General features: G+C 42.2%; 1 protein-coding gene across 1 annotated transcript in view; it reads right to left on the bottom strand.

The window, feature by feature from the left end:
* Positions 1 to 20903, bottom strand: part of kiaa0825 (KIAA0825 ortholog) — a 181028-nt gene that overhangs the window by 112788 nt on the left and 47337 nt on the right. Inside the window, exons 11-19 of the mRNA XM_084728153.1 lie at positions 19947 to 20097; positions 16033 to 16223; positions 14417 to 14623; positions 13452 to 13562; positions 11064 to 11203; positions 6945 to 7124; positions 2789 to 3019; positions 2347 to 2651; positions 1881 to 1987 (exon numbers count right to left, since the gene is read on the bottom strand). Of these exons, the coding sequence (XP_084584279.1) occupies positions 1881 to 1987; positions 2347 to 2651; positions 2789 to 3019; positions 6945 to 7124; positions 11064 to 11203; positions 13452 to 13562; positions 14417 to 14623; positions 16033 to 16223; positions 19947 to 20097 (1623 nt within the window). The remainder of the gene's footprint in view (positions 1 to 1880; positions 1988 to 2346; positions 2652 to 2788; positions 3020 to 6944; positions 7125 to 11063; positions 11204 to 13451; positions 13563 to 14416; positions 14624 to 16032; positions 16224 to 19946; positions 20098 to 20903) is intronic.

Genomic DNA, 20903 nt, shown 5'->3' with positions numbered 1-20903 from the left:
GGTGAAAAAGAGTGAAAAACACAGATAACAAAATAATTTTCACTGTTTTCATTACCATTCATGAGATACAGGGGGATATTTTGACCGAAGGATGCCTGTGCACTAAAAATGATTGGTGTGTGTGTTCTTAAGCGTGTATGTGTGTGTGTGTAATTGTGTGTCAAGGTCCTCATGCATGTACAGTCCCGAGCCCTGGCAGACGCCCGCATCATTTTCCTGCCCTTCCTGTATGGATGGATATCACACCACCGTCCATCAAACCCTCTCCTTCACATACACTTCCTGTCATTGTTCTCCCTCTCCCTCTCTTCCCCTTTGTAATTATAAGGTGGCAGAAGCAGTGTCGCCTGTCAGCCAGCCATTGGCTGCTTGACATTGAGAGTGGCAAAGGAAGAGGAGTCCCCTCTCGTCCGTGTGCATCCCCCTCATTCTTTTGCCTGGCGGCCCGACGGCGGTGTTGTCGGCGATGGTGGCTGTGCACCCGTGTCAGCACCTGCGCTGTATCCTTTCCTGTCCATCACTGTGCAGGTGAAGCAGATGATTGGATTCAGTCAGCGGGGTGATTAATGAGGGCCCCTCCGGATTTGGGACAGCCTATCAATCATGTCATTAGGGCCAATGTGCCCTGAAAGAGGCAGACCTCCGCCAAGGAATAACTGCATTCATCTTCATCTGTGTATGCATCCCGTCAGCCCAGCCAGGGTCACCATGATGGAGAACAATAATCTTCTCCTCTACAAATTACTTTGCAAAGACAAGGTGGGTGGCGTGGGGAGGGGAGGGGGGTTACAGTTGGGAAAGGAAGGAGGGGAAAGCGGGATGACGGGACAGGGGTGGGAGGGCTCGGAAGGGGCAAACGCTCTTTTTTGAGGGGTTGTGTGTGTGTGAGATGCCAGTGAGCGGAGTGCCGGTTGTTTTTGGAGTTATTACACCCACCGCTCCCTCTGTTTCTGACACTGTATTCTGATTGTTTACAAGCCAGGCGTCACTTCCCTGTGAAGGTTAGTTTAATGAATAGTAATGATCCCACTGAATGCCTCCGACAGGTGATACATAATCACTCTTCTTTCACTTTTCCACTCAACCCCCCCGCTCCACCTCCTCCGCCGCCCCGTCTCTTCTCTTTTTTTTCCTCCTCTCTTCCTGTCACTGAAGACACAGCATTTCCTAGAACTGCCCGTAATCCACTCAGTGCTTTTATTTATTTCATTCCTCTTCTTTTTTTAATTGCACATGTTGTTGAGTCACCTTTTTATGAGGATGGATGCATCCAGACTTTGTTATGATGAAGCGAGCGACCACAGGCGCAATTTCTGGGAACGAGCAACAAAACGGCGAGCCAAAGGTCACGGATCAGCCCAAAGTGAAAGCTGTTTTCCCATCACTCCAGCCTGCAGTCCACTCAGTCAGATGCCATGTCCATCATTTACCACAACAAACACATCTGAGATTCATCGATCTTACTCACAAAGAAAAACGATGTCGATGATGCGATACATCAGAATTTGAATGCTCAATTAAAAATAGCATATCTAAGCCGCTCTCTTTTTCATTATTTTATTCAGCTATCAGGATATGCCATCAGTCAGTTTGATCAGTTTGAACCTCAATCTTCATCTCGGTATTGATAAATCACTAAAATTAATGTGTATCTGGAAATTCATTTTATAAAAAGCGATTTTACAATCAAAATGATCGGAATAAAATGATACCTCATTTTTTTGTTGAAGGTGCACATGAATAATCCACACCCGCTGAGACTAATCATTGATAATGCATATATTGCACTTTTCTGAATACAAAACATTAATATAAATTACACCGATACCTGACCTTCTGACCTTGACCTCTTGCTAAATTCCCTGCGGTTGACCTCTCACCTGTCGGCGCAGAGCTTGCGGGCCTTCTGCAGCTGCATGTTTGCCCACTTGGGTCTTTTTTCCTCCAGGGCCTGCAGCACTTTGTGCACTGTGGGTTTGGGAATTCCCTGCAAGACAAACAGCAGAGCATTAAGATAATTAGTAAAAGCCAGATGGTTAATTTGATGACACACATTAAAGGGATAGTACAAATTATTTGATGTGGGTTGTATGAAGTACTCATTGATAGTCATTGTATTAGCTACAGTAGATGCCAGTCCGGTGGGCCTTATGTGCCTAAAATACCTTTTCTTAATACACTGACTATCAATAAGTACCTCATACAAACTCTCTTTAAATCAACAATAAATACAATGCAGTGACACCACAACAGCTCAGTATAATGATCTAACCTAACTTAAAATGTAAACAAACCCCTAATTATTATTATTGATATTATTGTTATTCGATTAACCTTCGGCCTTACCTTCTGTTGAATACCCATGGCAGCTGGTAGGCACTCAGCCAGCAGGGAGAGGGGCTCCTTTGCACCACGGTCCAGGACCAGACCACTGATCTGTTCTAGTGTGTGTGGGTTCTCCAGGCCCTGAATCAGGCAGGCTAGCATGGCCCAGAGTAACAGGCCCACTAAGCGCAGCTGCCGGGAATGCTGGGAGAGTTGCTTCTCTGCCACTTGGAAGAGGTAGCGGATGGGAAGAGGCACAGACGCTACAGCCAAGGGCAGGTTGGTGAAAATCAAGGACAAGGCTTGAATAGTTAAGGATATGACAGCTGGAAACAAAGAAAGAATGAAAGAAACAAACAAACACAGACAGAAACAAAGAAACGTATGTTAGTTTCAGGAAAACAGCTCTAAAATGTCTCATAGCTCACTTGTCTTGAAAATGTGACACTCAGTCTGTGCGTACTCTTCGGGGCAGCCTCCTTTCCCCTCGCCTCCGGGGATGTGTAGTTCCACTCCTTCGGTATTTTTGCCAGGACGCTCTCTGGTACACTCCGCTTAAACAAAGCTCCACCCAGCTCCTCTGTTGCCTGCCAACCCATCACCACTGAGACCAGGTGTACCAAGAGGCTGTTGGTAGACTTGGTGACGATCGCACGGACACAGCTGATCACTGCAGGTACTGTCCGTGTTGTATCTGACAAAAAAGGGGAAATTATTCCAGCAAGGTAAGAAGAATGCTTGAAAAAATATCAAACTGAAGATTGAGGCCTTTCTAATATATCAGTTATTGGGAAAGTTCACCCCAAAAACAAATATATTTCTTCTTACCTGTAGTGCAATTTATCCTTCGAGATTGTTTTGGTGCAAGTTTCGTAGATAGGGGCTATAGAGATGTCTGTCCTCTCTTGAATATAAGGACTACAGATGGAAATTTGCTAGTAAGCTAAATTCGGTACAGAGCATCTTTTCTCTTTTTGAGACTGATGTATTTTATACACAGTCCCTTATATAAAAAAAATTATTATGCTGAACTATAATAGAACTAGGTGGCACTCGGTTTGTGGGGCTAAAAGTGCCAGAAGAAAATGCATTTGAAAAACTTTACCCTGCAGAATACTTGAGCTGCTGCTCTATCATTGCATCAAACTGTTAGTTTGCTTGAGTTACTGCATGACTTTGGTGAATCAGAACTAACCTTTTAAAACACCAGTCATACAATAATACAAATAAACTAAAAGGTCATCAGGAAAGGCTGTCTGAGGTGTGAAAGGTGTGAAAATATTCTAAATATAGCATACACTAAAACAGATAGTTGATTTCTTTATTGACTAAAATATGTTGCTGACCCTGTCCACAGCAATACATTTTGCTTCTCTAAACTGGGGGCATGCCAACTGGCATCTACTGTAGGTAATACAATGAGCATGGATAAGTGCCTCATACAACCTCACTTCACATAATTCAAATTATCCCTTTGCATTGCTCATTAGCTTAGTGCTATTTGGTTAATAATGCAGGATACTGTTTAATTTGTCTTTTCTATAGTAATACTTATAAAATCCAAAATCAGTGCCATTCACATTCAATCTTAAACTGAACTGATTGTTAAATCTATCACCTTCCAAGATATTGTGACAGAACTGTTTCATGGTTGGATAACAGAATATAAATGTAAAAAACTGATTCAGAGAGTGGACCAAATTTTCTCAAAATGTTTCTAAATCCAACTGTATCCACAAAAGAAAATATCCATTTTTTGCTGAGGGCTGGTGTCGACAGCGCCTGCACGTGAGCCAAAGCATGACTTTAATATGCTGTTACAGAGACTGTAGCTACTCCCCAACTCTTTCTGTCTTTACACTTCTCTCTGGTACAAGCTTTGATACAGAGCTTAATCAGAACTCCTGTGGAGTGTGGAGCTCTTTTTGGTGGTGATTTTTATATCCTGGGTGAGTGGTAATTATTGTAGCATAAATTAGGGTGATTGGAGACGAGTATTTGGATGGAGATGGAGCAAGGGAGGGGTCGACGGAGGGAAAAGAACGAAAAGGAGATAGAGTGAGCCAGAGAGAAATTCTCAATGTCATCCAATCATCATATATCCTCACAGGGTAATTAGTTTAATTATTGGACTGTGCCAAATCTTTGTATTATAATTTTGGTTACAGGATACCCCCAGTGCCCCCATTTCTATTTAAACTGTTCACTGAGTTAACTTTCATAGATTACACTGTGAGTTTCACTATTTCTCCACTTACACTGATGTTTCATCACACAGTAGCAGGTTGTTTCGAATCAATACACCAGTCAATACGGTAGCGGGCGGTATAAAGTCTGAGAACCAAGTGACTTTGAAAAATAGGTCTAGGTCTCACCTGCCACTGAGTGCTTCTCCTTCGAAAAGCTATATCATTTTCTGTTCCGCTCTCCTCTTTCTCCGCGGGTCTGAGGTCACACATTTGTTAGACATCCCTGGAGACTTCAGTGCACTTCCAGTGCCGTCACAGTACTATATCTCTCTGTTGTAGCCTTTGGTTTTACAGCCGACGTTGTAGGAAGTTTATGGGTGCCATACAACTTCATGCTGTAGCTGCTCTGCTATCAATATTAGCGGGATATGAAAGGGCAGAGCAACGAGAGACATAGTGCACCTGGAGAAGGCAGTAACATTTCTACTGTCAGGACACCTGGGTTTGATCGAGAACATCTGAATTTAACTCGACATTATTCGCTTTTAGTGTAGATATTTCGACAGAATACCTGAGTGCTCTGTGGATGAGCAATCTATTCATGTCTCTCTATTTTCCTGTTGTTTGAAAAGTGGAGTCATTTCTGACACAGACTGAGTGTGCTACAATGACTACAGGGCTATTGCTTGTTTGAAAAGCCCAGCAGCACAATAGTCATAATATAAAATGTAACCCACTCTAATTTGATAGCATACCCTTCAGTTTTATGTCAAAAGTATGGCATGTTTTTGAGTCTTTGAAAAGTCCAAACTTTTTATGATTTCAGACCTAATATAGTAATAAACTGTATTTTAATAGAGTACATCCTACATACAGTTGGGGGGGGGGCTTCATTTTTATTGTGCACTGAGAGACTTCTCTGTACCGCATTTCAATTTTTAAAATAAGAAAAACAATTTCTGTACAACAGGCAACATGTCTGCTCATAACGCGTCTTCCCCTGAAGCAACTGTGTGTCTGTGATCTCAGAAATTAAAAACTCAACTGCAACACACAACTACAAAAACTGAATCACACTGAATTTAGTTCAATTGGTAGTACAAAGTCGTAACTCCAAGGAAGTCAGTTTTGTACAGGCACTTTGTAGCCTGTTATCTGGGTTTCCTCTGTCCTTCTTTCAGCACCACGCTGGTCACAGCCAAACAACTTTGTGCAGGTTCATGTACAGTTCAGCTTTATGCTTATTTTTCTTCAAATTAAGTCTTAAAGGCACAGTGCAAAAATGCATATCTTTCCTCTTATCTGTACTGCTATTTATCCATCTGCAAACCCCAATTCCAAAAAAGTGTAAAACATAAATAAAAATACTATGCAAGGATGTGCAAATCCTTTTCGACCTATATTCAAGTGAATACAGGACAAAGACAAGATATTTAATGTTCAAACTGATTAAAATGTTTTCTGTAAATGTTGGGACGTGAGGAATGTTTACCACTGTGATATATCACCTTTTCTTTTAACAACACACAGTTGATGTTTGGGAACTGAGGACAATCATTTTGAAGTTTTGAAAGTGAATTCTTTCTTATTCTTTCTTGATATACGACTTCTAGTGGTCAACAGTCCGAGGTCTCTGGTGTCACTTCATAATGCATCACACATTTTGAATGGGAGACAGGTCTGAACTGCAGACAGGTCAGTCTGCATGGTAGAGTCTTAGTCTCAGAAGTGTTCTTAACCCGTGTACTGTCCTTTAGACAATTATGTGGGTATTTAAAGCAGTTTTTAATGCGGCTTGAAGGGTCAAAGGTCACAGGCATTTAATATCGGCTGAATGTGGTGAACCTCGCCCCACCTTTGCTGGAGCCTTTTGAGGACGCCCCTTTCATACCCAGTCATGATACTTTCACCTGTTAACAGTTAACCTGTTTACCTGTGGAATTTTCCAAACAGATGTTGGTGAGCTTTCCACAACAGTCTTTTTTTTTTTTTTTGCCTTAGTCCATTACTTTTTGAAACATGTTACATGGATGAAATTCAGAATAAAGTTATAGTTACAAAAAATATTATCAGTCTGAATGTTAAATATCTTGTCTTTGTACTGTATTAAATTGACAATAGGTCAAAAAAGATTTGCAAATCAATTCATTCTCTTTTTATTTACATTCCACACAAAGTCCCAGCTTATTAGGAATTTGGTTTGTCCGATGACCCATCAAATGAACATTATTTATGACATAATATAAGCATATCTTCTCTCTTAATCTAAACAGCATTGTATTTTAAAACAGAATTTTTGATGACAGTAAACAAGAGTACCACAACTTCTAGTAATACACTGTACATCAGCCTCTACATCAATAAAACACCAGGCTATAGGAATGGACCTTGACCTGCAACATTATATAAAAAAGCTGGTTGCTATTTTACCTGCAAGTGTGTAGAGATGTTCCCAAATTTGTGCCCTTTCCAGGTATGGCTGAAGGACCTGAGTCAAGGCCTTGGGAACACTGTTCAGGCAACTGAAAACGTTGAACAAAGCGACTATGAAGTCATCTCCTGCCTCGCGGCTTTCTGTGGGTATTTCTACGCAGCTCTCCTGGCAAAAATCTGAAAAGAAAAAAAAAATCAGTCTGAGTCAGTGAGACATTTCTGTGCAAATAAATGTGTTCAAGGTATTCAAAATGTCAATCAGTTCATGAAATGACTTGACACACAGACAACATGATACACAAAGAGATGAAAAGACTTACTCATACGCCCTATACATTCAGTTAGGGGGTGTGTAAGTGAATGTAAAATCCGACTGCTTTTTGAATTTACGATTCAGCAAATATCAACCTTATGGAGTTAGGTAGTGAAAGATATAAAACCCGATCCTATGAAACAGCATCTTGATTTCTTTGCACAAAAACACATTGGAAAATGTCAAGGCTGCCCAACCTGACACATGTTAACAGAAAGGGTGAACAAAAGGCATTGTGGAATAGAAGGGGAAGAAAAACCCACATCTGTGTTAGATGGAGGAAAAAAAAACAGGGCAAAAAAAAACAGAAAAAGAAACAGATTTCAAAGCCCCCACAGCACATGGAGACAGGAAGTGAAAAGGAAGAGGTTTTGACAGGGTGTCCTTGTGGGGGTTGCTGTCTGAGCACAGGGCTGAGGATGGAGGTGTGTGCGTGTGTAACCCATATGGATGTCTATATATGTGTTTAGTGCGCTTACAAAGTGTGTGCGTGTTAAGTTGACAGGGGTTGCTGAGGAAAGGCCCATTGCTCCAGAGGTGGCAGACATCCAGCGGTCTGTCAGTCTGCTGTGTGGGAGATGACAGCTATTTGAATAGGAGTGTGTATGCAAGGCAGCAGTCAATGAGGGGGCGCTGTGATGGAGGGCAGCGCCGCTTCCTTCTGACTAATGCTGGACTATTTTAAAATGACAGGGCTAAATTAGCTGCTGCATTACAGGGCCAATAATATCAGCCGCCTTAATAACAGGCAGGTAGGAAGCAGTGCCACCACTCAGGGCCCTGATGAGAACTGATTTCCTTTATCTCCCTGTCTCCATCTCTACATCTAGCACCCTTTTCTTTCACAATAACACACAGCTCAAAAGTGGTCAACCAACCTGACCTACAATCAGTCTATTAGGCGGCATTATGTGGGTTATGCCAGCATCTTGTTCTCTGCCTGTCTGGTAATTGGTCCTTAAGGAGGGAGCGTTCTGGATATCACTGCTGTGGCTGCAACGGTCCAAGGGAACAGGGGTGACTAACATTAATTTCCACTTGGGGTGCTGGAGAGCATGGCAGGTTAACTAGGTGCCTTTTAATAATGATCCCATTATGGAGCAGCAGATGACTTCAGAAAAACAGATGACAGTGCGCTGGCTCATCTCTGTGGAGTTTCCACTCCTGCTGCAGCATACAATAACTCCAGTGTGTTTGTGTTTCTGTGTCGATTTCTCTGCCGCCTTTTCTGTTTTACCCTCGCTCCCCTGTCTCTAAGATTATCTAACCTTGATACATAGCCAACACATACACCTGTTTATCTTCCGGACAACCAGTCAACCAGTCACAAGAGCCTTCTCCGCAAACCTCTGTAATTGGAAGCAGACACACTGATGATATTAAAAGGCTGTGTGTGTGCACCAGAAGTAGTGTGTCATCTGTTCTAAGGTGAGTTGTACAAAAGTGATAACTGTCGTAAATGTGAAGGTGTTATTCCCCTGCAAATAAATACATTTTCAAATCATCAAACAATAGGTTGGTCATTTAGTTTCAAAACCAACAACTTGGTGAAAAGTGATGTGATGATTAGCATTTTAGGAAAAATACGCACTGCCAGTCTTCAAAACAGAGGTGTTCTACTGTTCCAACAGACTTTAAACTGAAGTGAGGTTGTTTGAGGTACTTTTCAATAGTCAGTGTATTACCTACAGCAGATGGCAAACAGTAAGCCCCAGTTTGGAGAAGCAGTAGGAGTACTGGTGTAGGAAGCGCAAGCAATGCACTGCTGTGAACAGGGTCAGCAGCAGAACATATTTTAGCCACTTAATAAAAGTCTTTACTAAAAAAATCAGTATCAGTTTAAATCTATTCTATATTTTCACCACTTTACCTTGCTATCAGATAGCCCTTTAACCAACCAAAGTCCATGGGCAAAATCAGTCATTTTACCTCACAGGACACATGAGTTGATAGTTTAGTGCTTCCTCCATCAGTTAGAGGCAGAGGTAGACCAGAAACTCCCACATTCTCTGAGGTAAAATTCTTGCTTTCGCCAAAGAAATCCAGTTGGTTTGGAGACAGCAATATTTGGTTCATTTAATGGTGATTTCCTGTGTGAACAGGCTGTCTGGTGAAAATATTCTAAATCTAGCACACACTAAGAGCTATAGTTGGTAACTTCCACTATGTCTGGACAAAAATAACCAATCAGAGCCAACCTCAAACACAAAACATCAGTATTTGATGACTTGACCCTCTCTGACTAACTACGGTCAGGATGTAGTGACAGTTTCAGCAAATACAACAAGAAGTTATTTTATAGAAGTTACCAACTGTGGCTTTAAAGTAATTTTTGTTCTCCTGTGGCTTCCTCAAATTTTAGGTTGAGCCAACCGCCATCTCCTGCAGGTAATACAGCGACTATCGATAACTACTTCATATAACCCTGCTTCAAAAACCCCAAACTATCCCTTTAACAAGTACTGAAATGCACTAAATAGAACTGAATTAGACAGTCCAATTAAAGTCATTTGTGACTCACAGTATAATTATCTAGAAGTAAGTTAGACATGATTTTTTTTCATAGAAACACTCCAGTATATACATGTATAAGGAAGGGTTATAGGAGGCGTTCAGTCAAGCTGTTCCTGCTGTCTGTCTGCTTCCTGGTTAATTAGCCCGTCACCGTGATAACACGCGAGCGTCAGCGCTTCCAGCGTTGATTTACGGCAGCGTGGAGGGAGAAGCATTGCAGAGCCTCAGAGCCAGACTCAGACCAAGCGAGAGAACGAGACAGTGAGAGTTGTTATTAATGAGGTCGCTATAATGTGAATTAATGTGCGAGTGCACAACAGTCTTTAAAGGTTAGACTGTTGCCGGTGCAGAGGGGAGAAGAAGGAAGGGAAAATCTTTAAAGGTCAGCGTGTGTGCTCCGCCTGGGCCTGTTGAGTGTTTATTACTGCTTGCTATTGATTTAGTGATGATGGTGACCAAGGTGAAAATGATGATGAAGGCAAAGATGCTGATGATAACTTCATAAAATGGATAGAGCTCATCTAAGGTCGGTATAACTCGCTTAGGATCTTAGAGCGCCCTAATTAAGACAACTGGTAAACACCTTCCCACACACGGCCCCTGCGGGATCCACTCTGTGGATCCGGTTATATAAAAAAGGAAATATTAAAGAATTAATGAAACTAAATTCAATTTTCTCTTAAAAGACTGACAGCTACACACATCGTTATTACATTAACACCAGGGTTGGGAGAGTTACTTTAAAAATGAATTCCATTACAGTTACTAATCATATGTTAAAATAAGTAATCCAACTACCACATCATTAAAGTAATGTAACTTGATTATTTTCTCACTTTTGGATTATCTCAATATAAAGTATGTTGAAACTGTTTAGGCTAATATAATGTTTTATGTTTGTAGTAGGTTAATCCCAATTTTTACTAAATATATCTAGAATATATCTATATTCTGACACCAGTATTCTCACCTTCCACCGGTAGAACAGACATCCATCAACCTCTGCCAGGACCCTCCATGTCACAATACCTAACACTTCTAAATAAAAACTATTTATTTACTTATGTATCTATTTATTTATTACCTATTTATTATCCCTTCCTCAATGCATGTATAGTTATTATTGTGCAGATACTAATGTATCTGCAACCTGTCAACATCTTTCATCTGCAACTGTAATGGCAAAAGTTACCTTTTTTGTATCCGGATTATGTAATTCTGTCGCATGTAATCAGTTACTCCCCAAGTCTGACTAACACAATCCACGTACACTAAAAAGACAGACTTACGCGAGTTTTCCAGGAGTATTCTGGGCAGGTGACAGTCTCTGTGCAGCAGCATTTGCAGTAGCAACCTGGGATTGCATCCTGGGTCAGAGGTCAGCAGCCTCAGCTGACACGCAGAGGCCGTCTGGCCCATAAGGCCGTCTCTGAGAGCGGGAAGAAAGAAAACAAAGTTGACAGTTCTGCAGTGTCAGGTGAGTGTACAGATAGCAGTCCGTTTAACAAGAGACAACAAAGGAGGGGAAAAGCTTCACAAGTGAAAGACAAAGACTGAAATCACAGTTGTCTTGGTTGACAATCTGGGAGGAAATGTGTTTATGCTACAGTGGTAACTTCCGTCAGTGTCACTCACTCCTGATACAAGCTTAGTCTGCAAATGCCTTCACTCTCGCTTACTTATAGTGTGCACCGGGAAGGAATTAGCTCTAATCTTGGCCAGCTAAAACCAAATTAACATTTGGGAGACAGCCAAATACATGAATATACAGCAGTACCCCCCTCCTACATCTTTTGTATAACCAAGAGGCTGCAGCCAGCTGTGGGTAATGAGCCGTATCCTTGGTGTGTGCGTGCGTAAGTGAGTGTGTGTGCACCCTTCAGAGCTTGTGGTTATGTATGTGTGTAAGTGTGAGAGCATGCTGACATGTGTGTGTCTGCATGTTACTTTATACATCTCAATAAAATCTAATGGAAGGAATGGACAGAGTTTGTCTGAGGAGCGAGGAGGCGCGGGAGGGATGGAGGGAGTGCAGGGGGTGTCTGCCCAGAAATTAAGCATTCGATTTGAGCCAGAAAGCTAGAGCAGGGTGCACCCTGCTGCTTGACTGAGGAAAACTATGCCTCAATCTGACAGTGCAATTTATGATGTCACTAGGACCGCAAATCCAGAAGAAATCCTCTTTTAACTGCTCTGATAAATCTACCCGGCTGCAGCCCAGGGTCAGCTTACAGAATCAAGACACACACGCACACAGAAACACACACACACGCAGACACACATACACACACACACATGTGCAAAGGCAAGAAGAAAAATGCAGAGCGTAAATGTGTGCAAATACAGAAACACACATCAGGCCAGAAAACATAACTTCAGTTTCTTTTTTTTTATAGCCAGTACACTCTTAGACACAAGGGTTCCAAAAGGGCTCTTCCTGAAGGGCTGAGGTTCTACCTAGAACCCTTGGTTTCTGAAGAACCATTTTTTGAAGAAAGGTTTTGTCATGGGTTCTTTGTAAGACTAAGGGTTCTTAAACCCTTGGAATATAAAAAAAATCTGAGTAGAACCCTGAGTGTATTCTAGATAAAAATTATGGGAATATCAAAGGTGCTCTATAGAACCTCTCATGGGGGGGGTTCTGGATGGAACTTTTCACAGATTGTTGAAGGTATAACCCTTTACGTACAGAGATCCAGGTAGAACTCTCTGCAATGGCTCCAAGCGGAGCATTAATAAAGGTTCTAAAAGGAACCAAAAAGGGTTCTCCTCAGAGGAAAAGCCAAAGAAACCTTTATGGTTCTAGTTAGAACCTTTATTTCTAAGAGTGTAATGCTAGATGATTTATTTATGTTCTTTGTGATTTTATTATTGTTTTATTTAATAACCATAACAAAGGGTTTTATTTTAATGAGCTGGGGAGAGATCTGGCCACAGCGGCCGGGTCCTGGACGAGGACCCATGGATCTGGCCTCGGGCCACTGGTGGGCCCCCTGGCGCCCTCGCATGCAGGCAGGAGGTGGGAGCAAAGAAATAAAGAGGTCATAAAAATAAACTAATTTCAGCTCTCCAATACTTAGGAGCAGGAAAGCGGGGGTTAGTTTGATTTGTGCTCCATCAGCACGCAATGACATCACCTCTGGCAGTGAAGGAGATGAGAGGGGAGGAGGTTGGAGTCAGGGGTGAGACGGGGGGAGCGCGGTGATTGACTGCACCATGGAGGTCACAACAGTAACTGGACACACATGTACAGTGTGCCTGCATGTACACGTACACACCACATTCACAGTGTACTGTGTTGACGCCTGATGTGTAAAGCCCTCAGCAACCATCAACATAAACAAAATCAGTGTCAGCGGCAACGGTAGTTTATTTTTTATTTTTTTCTTTCCCAGCTTGCATCTGTGTTATATTACCACAGCAACTCAGGCTTGAAGCCCTGAGCAACGGGTAAGTCTGGTTATATATCCACACATACAGTATGAAGCTATAACTCCACACACACACACACACACACACACACACACATATGGTTCTCTATATAGTGGGTGGAGGTGTGTGTGATGGCTTAGCATACCAGAGTGTGCGTGTATGTGAGTTTGTGTGTGAACATGCATATGTGTACCTACTGTCTGACGGCTGATGGATGGTATGATGGGTGTATTTTACATACATACCGTACAGCCTGCTCTGTGAAGAGGTCAGGGTTGATAGCATGTAGCCAGTGGACAACAGGGCTGTCAAGCTGATGTGGAGTGAACTCTTTCGCAGAATCAATCATAAATGTCCTGGAGAAAATTGAGATTGCACATGGCAATTTTGAAAAAAGTTTGATTAATATATCTTAAATTTACAAAAAATATATATTTTGGTGGTCATATGTCAGCTAGTGAAAATACATCCATCTGTGGACATAGTTTACTGTCATTTTTAATTCACTCTTTTACAGTTGGCAAATGTTTAGCTAAATGGTAAATTACCCTTCCTAAGCCCCTCCCCTTTTTGCTGTGTTGCTGCAATAACAGTTTAACAGGCTTGGGACCAGCGGAACCTCAGTTAGCTTTCCTCTCCTGTTTCTGTAGGCCTACTTAGATATGCTGTGTGCTAGGCTTGTCTATGGGACCTGTACAGCTATATATAGTCACATCATAGTTTAGCCAATGTTAGCAAAATGCCAACTAACTTGCTAGCTAATCTACGTCAGTCATTCAGGCAGATCTACACAGCACTACAAGACACCCCCCAGAAACGTTAGCAATAAGGTTACGTTTAGCTAGCAAAACTGCATGGGTAGGTTTGGGAGCAAAAATGTTGGTAGGGTTCAAAGAAGACCATCAGTCCAGGGGGTTATCTTATGAGGGTGTGCTGCGTAATAAAGTGGGCATGTCTTGTACACTATGAGGATGCAGATAGACCCTTCGCCAGTCATTTAGCGTCTTGCTAACATTAGCTTTCAGATGTAACTAGCTAGCTAATTACTCCATGGGAGAGGGCCAACTTAATGATTCTTTTCAAGTGATTATACACTAATAAAAAACATACTTGTGAATATTATATTCAATTTCTGCCATAAATTTCTGCCATAAATCTTATACACTGGACCTTTAAGGTTGAAAAACAAGAACAAACTGTGCATACTAACCTATAGACCAAAGACAGGGGTGCTGTGACAATGACGAGGACCGTCAGGAGTTGCTCACACAGGCTGTGGATCTGGTACGGCCAGTCTGATCCGCCCGCTATAATGGCAACTGCTGAATAAGGACTGGAGTGCACCAGCGCCTCAGGACTTTCACACACACTCCACATCAGCTGCTCCACATACAGCAACACTGCTGTAATGTCACACCTTTGACAAGGAGTAAGGAAACAGAAAAGGTGAATGTATAGATGAAAACAGAAAAGATGAGATGTGAGGGAATATGTGAGAACACATGAAGAGAGAGAAAGGGATCATGTTAAGGAACATCCCCGTCTTCAAAGCCTAACATCCACCATTACATCATGACATAACTGCCTCATTGTGCAGCCCGTCAGATGACAGAACCTCCTGGTGATTTTACTGCTGGAAAGTTAAGTGTACTTCAGGCTTTGGATTTCACTATAAAAGTCATTGCGTCTACATTAAACGCCCCTAAATCTGTTTCCTCAATTGGTCGGGGAGAGCTGCTCATCATCTCTCATCTCCTCATCCTTGCTCTTCCCATGGCCTGAATCGTCACACAGGGGTGGACTTGATACTGGAGAGGTGAGGTAGCATAAAAATACCCATGTGAGTGCTATACACATAGGAAACTTGGAGAAGCTTTGAAAAGCCATCTGTTTAGGCTAGCCTTACACTTTACAACGGTCCCTCCAGAAACGCAACCATCTCGGAGCAACATAAACCAGACTTAGTGTTGACATCCTGCGGTGCTACACATGTATAATGCACTTTGTCTTTGTCACTCTTTCATCGTCTAACTGTGTGTCACCGTTTAACCTGTTCATTGTCATCATTCAGTTATTAGGAGGAGAGAGAGGAAAAAAAGAGGATGAAGAAGACGACCCACGAGCCTGTAAAGACAGTGTGCCGATGACGTTCTAATGTTACATCCAGACCTCCACCATCAGACCCAAAGGAGCTCAGAGAAACTAGGCCAACAGTGAGAGAGTTTACATGATTCTGGCCTTTGAATAGAAGTTCTGATGTAATTTAGGATACAGTCAAGTGTATATTTATTATCCAGAACACGATATACCAAAGTCTACATTCATTTAGGCTCAGCAAATAAATGTCTGAGAAAGGCAATGAGAGAATTATGCAAAGCTGAACCAGACACATTGGGTACAGTACAAACATAAGATCTATAGTCACTGACGACCAGGAAGACCAAATTATTGATAAGAAAAACTGATAGAAAATAAATATAACTGAAGTTCAGAGTTCATCTTTGACAGAAACATTTCAGTCTCACAAGGTCCTTAGCTTAACTGACGCATCTTTCATGTAGGTAATCGCTGATGTTGTAAGTTTATTCTTGACCTTGGAAACAGCAGTTGAGAAAAAAATCCCCACCTTCAGTTTTGTAAGCCAGTTGTGCTTAAAAAATGAAAAGTGGTAGCCAAACTTAAACTGTTGATGAAGATCATGTGATATGATCATAAACTGCAGTGTAGGACTCCATTTGGTGTGTTGTTATATTAGTATCTTATATTTCTATTACAATATTTCTCAAGTGAATATAATTGAGGCCAGTTTGGTAAATCACAGAGTACCTGATCTGCAGGTGTCTCTTGTAAGAAGGACGGGCCCTGGCATATCTTTGCACCAGCAGCTGGAAAGTCTCTGACAGCACCTGGCCGAGCACCTCCTTGGCCAAGTGTGCCGGAAGGACCGCCCACAGGTCGCTACGGAGGCCACACAGGAAGTAGAACCACATCTGCACGGAGAAGGAACAGCGCTCACCCTGTGGAAGAAAGAGGTAGACGGGAGGGAGGGAGGGGGTGCGGATGAAGATATGTTGTGATATGGATATTGACAGTGAAGCAGAAACAGAAAAAAAAACGAGAGGAGAAGGAGATAAAAATAGAGGGAGAGAAAGAAAGAGTGAGAGGGAAAACATGACGGAGAAGAAAAGAGGGAGACAGAGACAGAGGCAGGTCTGTCAACACCAGGATGTCTCAGTGGTCACGCCACCTGCACTCTGCACCTGGGTTTCTTCCCCCCACTGGGATTTTAGACTGCTTTAAAGTCCTGAACTGGAGAACACATCACAACAGGCACACACATGTGCACACACACACACACACGCTCAGAGGTACAGAGAGAGAAAGAAACACAGGGAGAAATCAAGAACTTCTATGAATAAAGTGAGCAGAGACAAGTGAGAGTGAGAAGAAAGAAAGACAGACGGAGACAAGGACGATGGTGATGGTGGATTAAAAGAGACTATTATCCTGGAATCCTGCAACTTTGTCGGAAAGGAAATAGAAGAATTCATCAATTAAACCTCCCTCTTCCACGTCTACAGTACTCGCCTGGACTCCTCATGTTTAACCTCCAACAATAAACTGCTCCAGTGGATGGTGTGTGTCTGTGTGTGTCTGTGTGTGTCTGTGTGTCTGTGTGGTGGAGGTACACTCTTAGAGATAAGGGTTCAAAAAGGGTTCTTCCTGAGGGACAGAGGTTCCACCCGGAACCTTTTGCTTCTGAATAACCCTTTCTTTAAAGAAAGGGTCTGTTAAGGGTTTGTAAGAAAGACTAGGAGATCTATTAAGAACTAGAAGAAAGTTTTGCAGCAAGGGTTCTAGATAGAGCCCTCGGAGTGTGTTCTAGAAATATGGAACATAAATTTATCTAGAACTCCCTGTGTGGGTTCAAGATAAAACCTACTTTGGAAAATGAAAGGGTTCTCGGTAGAACCCCTGATTGTGTTCTAGATAAAACCCTTGGAATATAAAAGGTTTTTCCAATAGAACCCCCTTGGTGTGTTCTAGATAAAACATTTTGAATACATAAAAGTTCTCAATAGAATCTCTTGAGTGTGTTCTAGATAAAACATTTCTAATATAAAGATTCCCTGTGTAACTGGGTTCTTGTTAGCACCCTTCGAAGGTAGAAAGGTTGTGGTTGAACCACCAGAGAGGGTTCTCTGTGGAACCATTACACAACCGAAGAAAGGGGTCTCACAGATGGTTCTAGGTATAACCCTGTTTATGTCGGGTTATGGGTAGGACTCTCTGCTGTGGTTCTAGGGGGAACTTTTATAGATTCTACCAGGAACCAAAACCAATTCTCCCATGGGGACAAGCTGAAGAACCCTTTATGGTTGTGGTTTGTGTCTTTATCTCTAAGAGAGTACTGACACATCCAAAAACTCCCCAACTTCCTGTCTTTAACTCATCATGCCCCCTCAGTCCGTCCCTTCTCATTTCCTTCCCACCTCACCTCATCTATCTCGTATTTTACTTCTCTCCTTCCTTTCCCTTCCTCTCCTCCCTGGAGCCAGTCATTTAGGGATTGCTGGCTGATGGGGAGCGTGACCGAGCTCTATGTCCGGGATTAGGCCGCCATCCTCCGCCTGTGGACTCGGCGGAGCAAACGCAGACACAGACGCTGGATCCGAACCAAGAGCAGCCGCAGCTACATGTGTGGTTGGACTGTTTTATCCGCTCATTCAAGTCAAACTTTATTTAACCAGCCAGGTCAAGTATGAACAAATTCCCATTTGGGATAACAGCCTGGCAACAGTGAGGGATGAACCTGGGATGGAGAACTGAGGATGGAATAAACTTTTTTTCTCAAATGAATTTGGCTCTGGAGGCTAAATCCTGACAAGAAAGGTAGCCGATGTCATGCTCTGAACTTGATCGCCCTAACTGACCTCATGTGCCATTACTGTAGCATATTAAATATTTCTCTGCCAAAAACTATTCATGTGTCAATATCAATGTGAAATAACAAAAAGAAAGCAAGAGAAGGATCTCTTTGGAGTTGCACTGAGCTGTGAAGGAGCCAAGACACAGGGCTGGGGGTACAGGAGATGGAAACCTAATGCATACACATATGCAGCAGACACGAAAATACAGATACATGCATGCACACCAAATGAAACGCACATCCGGAGATGCTGCTGCACACCCACACGTGCATTCATCTGTACAGATGCACACAGGCATGCTTGAACAAAAGCACACACCTGCGCACAGCAGGTCTGTCTGACACCAGTGACCCAGGGAAGGAGGGAGGAACAAAGAGAAAAAAAAAGGCAAAAGCAGAGTAAAGTAAGAAAGAGAGGGGAGGTTTAGATTGGTTTAAGGGCATAAAGGTAGGGGAGTTTCAGGGGCCCTATGCTGTTTCCAGACAGTCCCAGTGTAGACTGCAGACTTCAGACAGCTGAATCCCTGGAGCCCCCGGGGCAGCATGGAAGCCACAGATGTTCTCAGGGAGCTCAGAGTAGAAGGCTCGGTTAGAAGAGGGAGAGTGGGAGGTAAAGGTGTATTGTGGGAATGAAAAGAAGACGCGAGAAAGCTCCAGAGTATAATTCCTAGAGTTCCTCAAAATCTACAGAAAAAGCCTACTAAGACACGTGGCATTAGAATTTCCACTTTTTACCATGAAAGGAATTAAATCAACACCAGACAATACTGGAGATGTTTTATGTATTACTGTATTACTTTGTTTTATGGGCAAATACATACTTGTAAATAATAATAGCCAAATATCCTCCACTGACATGTCTTAAACGCAGGACACTTAAAGGGACATTTCACACCAAAATCAAAAATACATATTTTTCCACTGGCCTGCACTGATATTTATCTATCTACATTGTTTTGGTGAGAGTTTCAAAGTTGGTGAAATATCACCCGTTGAGATTTCTGCCTGCTCTTGAATATAAAGGAAGCAGAGTTTATGCTAGACTTTTTCTAACAGCCAATATGGCCACTGATACTCCACAGTTCCAGCCATAAGTACTGGAGAACACAACATGCATGCTTGGTTGAGCACCCTTAAATTATGACTCACTTCAGGTCAGTTAAATGCTGTTCTTATGGTGGCAAGTTTACAAACATTAGTCAGCTTTAACTGAGTAATGGCCAAATGTTCGACTGAGTCAGCTGGTTTCATCATGTTGGCGTTGTGCGTTCTGGTTCGCTCCGGCAGCGCTACACCTATGAGTCAAGTTAATTTCTTTGTCCTTTCCTCAACCGGACACACATGGGATGTGATCATATAAACAAAAGGTTAAATGCTAAGTACTAAGTACTGCACAAGTACTTCACTTATTTATTCTTTTAACTATGCTGTTTTTATTTTATCTCATATAGTCTATTTATCACATACTCCACCAGACATTTTTGTTGTTGATATTTTCATCTGCCAGACAACTACATGGGAGCTGCAAAAAGCCGGCATATATGCAGCTAATGTAAAACCTGCATGGAAGTAGATGGCACTCAGCTAAAAACTAAACACCAGTGACTCTTTCCAGAGATCACTGTCTATGGTAGAAAGAAACTACTTCCTTTCTATGGCAGATAAGATGCGTATGTGTACACATGTATTTTTGATTTTCTTGTGAACTGTCCCTTTAAATTCAGATTTTACCATCATGTGGTTAATGCGTCTTGTGGGGGAAAAGAAAATTAAACCAAATAGATCTCATGGAAATGTTAGGACACTTTACCTCGTAGAAGGGCTTGGGGTCGGCCCAGTGGTGACTCTCTGCGTCCTGAAGGATGCAGGTGGAACAGACTTGGACACAGTAGCTGGTCAGCTGCTCTCTCAATGTCTCCACTGTATCTTGGTATTTCTGGATAGGAAGCAGGGTCAGGGGTCTATAGGCATAGAAAAGGGAAACAAACCTTTAAAATAATGACAGAAAATACACAATCTATGATACATATGGTGCATTAAAAGCGACTGCTGTGATCAAGAGTCCAAGAGGGCACAATCCTGTAATCCAGGTGCATAATTGACTACTGTATATTCAGGAAGCTATCAAACAAACATGAGGTGAATGATTAGATGAAAGAACTGATGATTTATTCGAAAAGTTCAGTGTGACATTTCATATCCTTTAAATCTGCCTGCTTTGATACTTTCCAGAGAGAGGCAAGAGTTTAACAGGGGTGCAGGAGGCTTAGAACCAGGGGGACTGGCTGGTGTAGAGAGGGGAAAGTGCTTTATGACTGGAGGGGGCACGGGGCAAGTGCAGGTGGAGGGGTGCACAGGGCCAGAGGTGGGACAACAGGAGCACCGAGGGCACAGGCGATGCCTTTAGAGGGGATCTGCGGAGAGCAGAGGTTAAGGGGGTATTACGGGGCATAAAAACTCACCAGATGTAGACACAATATGGGTGTCATTACCTCCTGTCAATCACTTCTACTCGTTTTCTTTTTTTTTTTTAACTCTCTGGTCCTTTCCTCTTAATCTCAAATGTACATTTTTTTTTATTTTAGAATCTTCTTACAATAGTTTTCTGCCTGTATTAAAAGGCTTACACATTGTGGAAGCAGGAATCTCTTTGATCCATTCCTTCTTCCCTCGTCTTTACTTAATAAATGTCTATAATTAGGACTGATTCAGTCTGTGTTACAATTATTTGTAATGCAGTTGTGTTTATTATCTGTTGAGCAGGCTA

This window comes from Lutjanus erythropterus, chromosome 10, assembly GCF_056507025.1.
Source record: "Lutjanus erythropterus isolate fLutEry1 chromosome 10, fLutEry1.hap2, whole genome shotgun sequence".
NCBI lineage: Eukaryota > Metazoa > Chordata > Actinopteri > Lutjaniformes > Lutjanidae > Lutjanus > Lutjanus erythropterus.
This window is presented reverse-complemented; position numbering and strand designations above follow the sequence as displayed.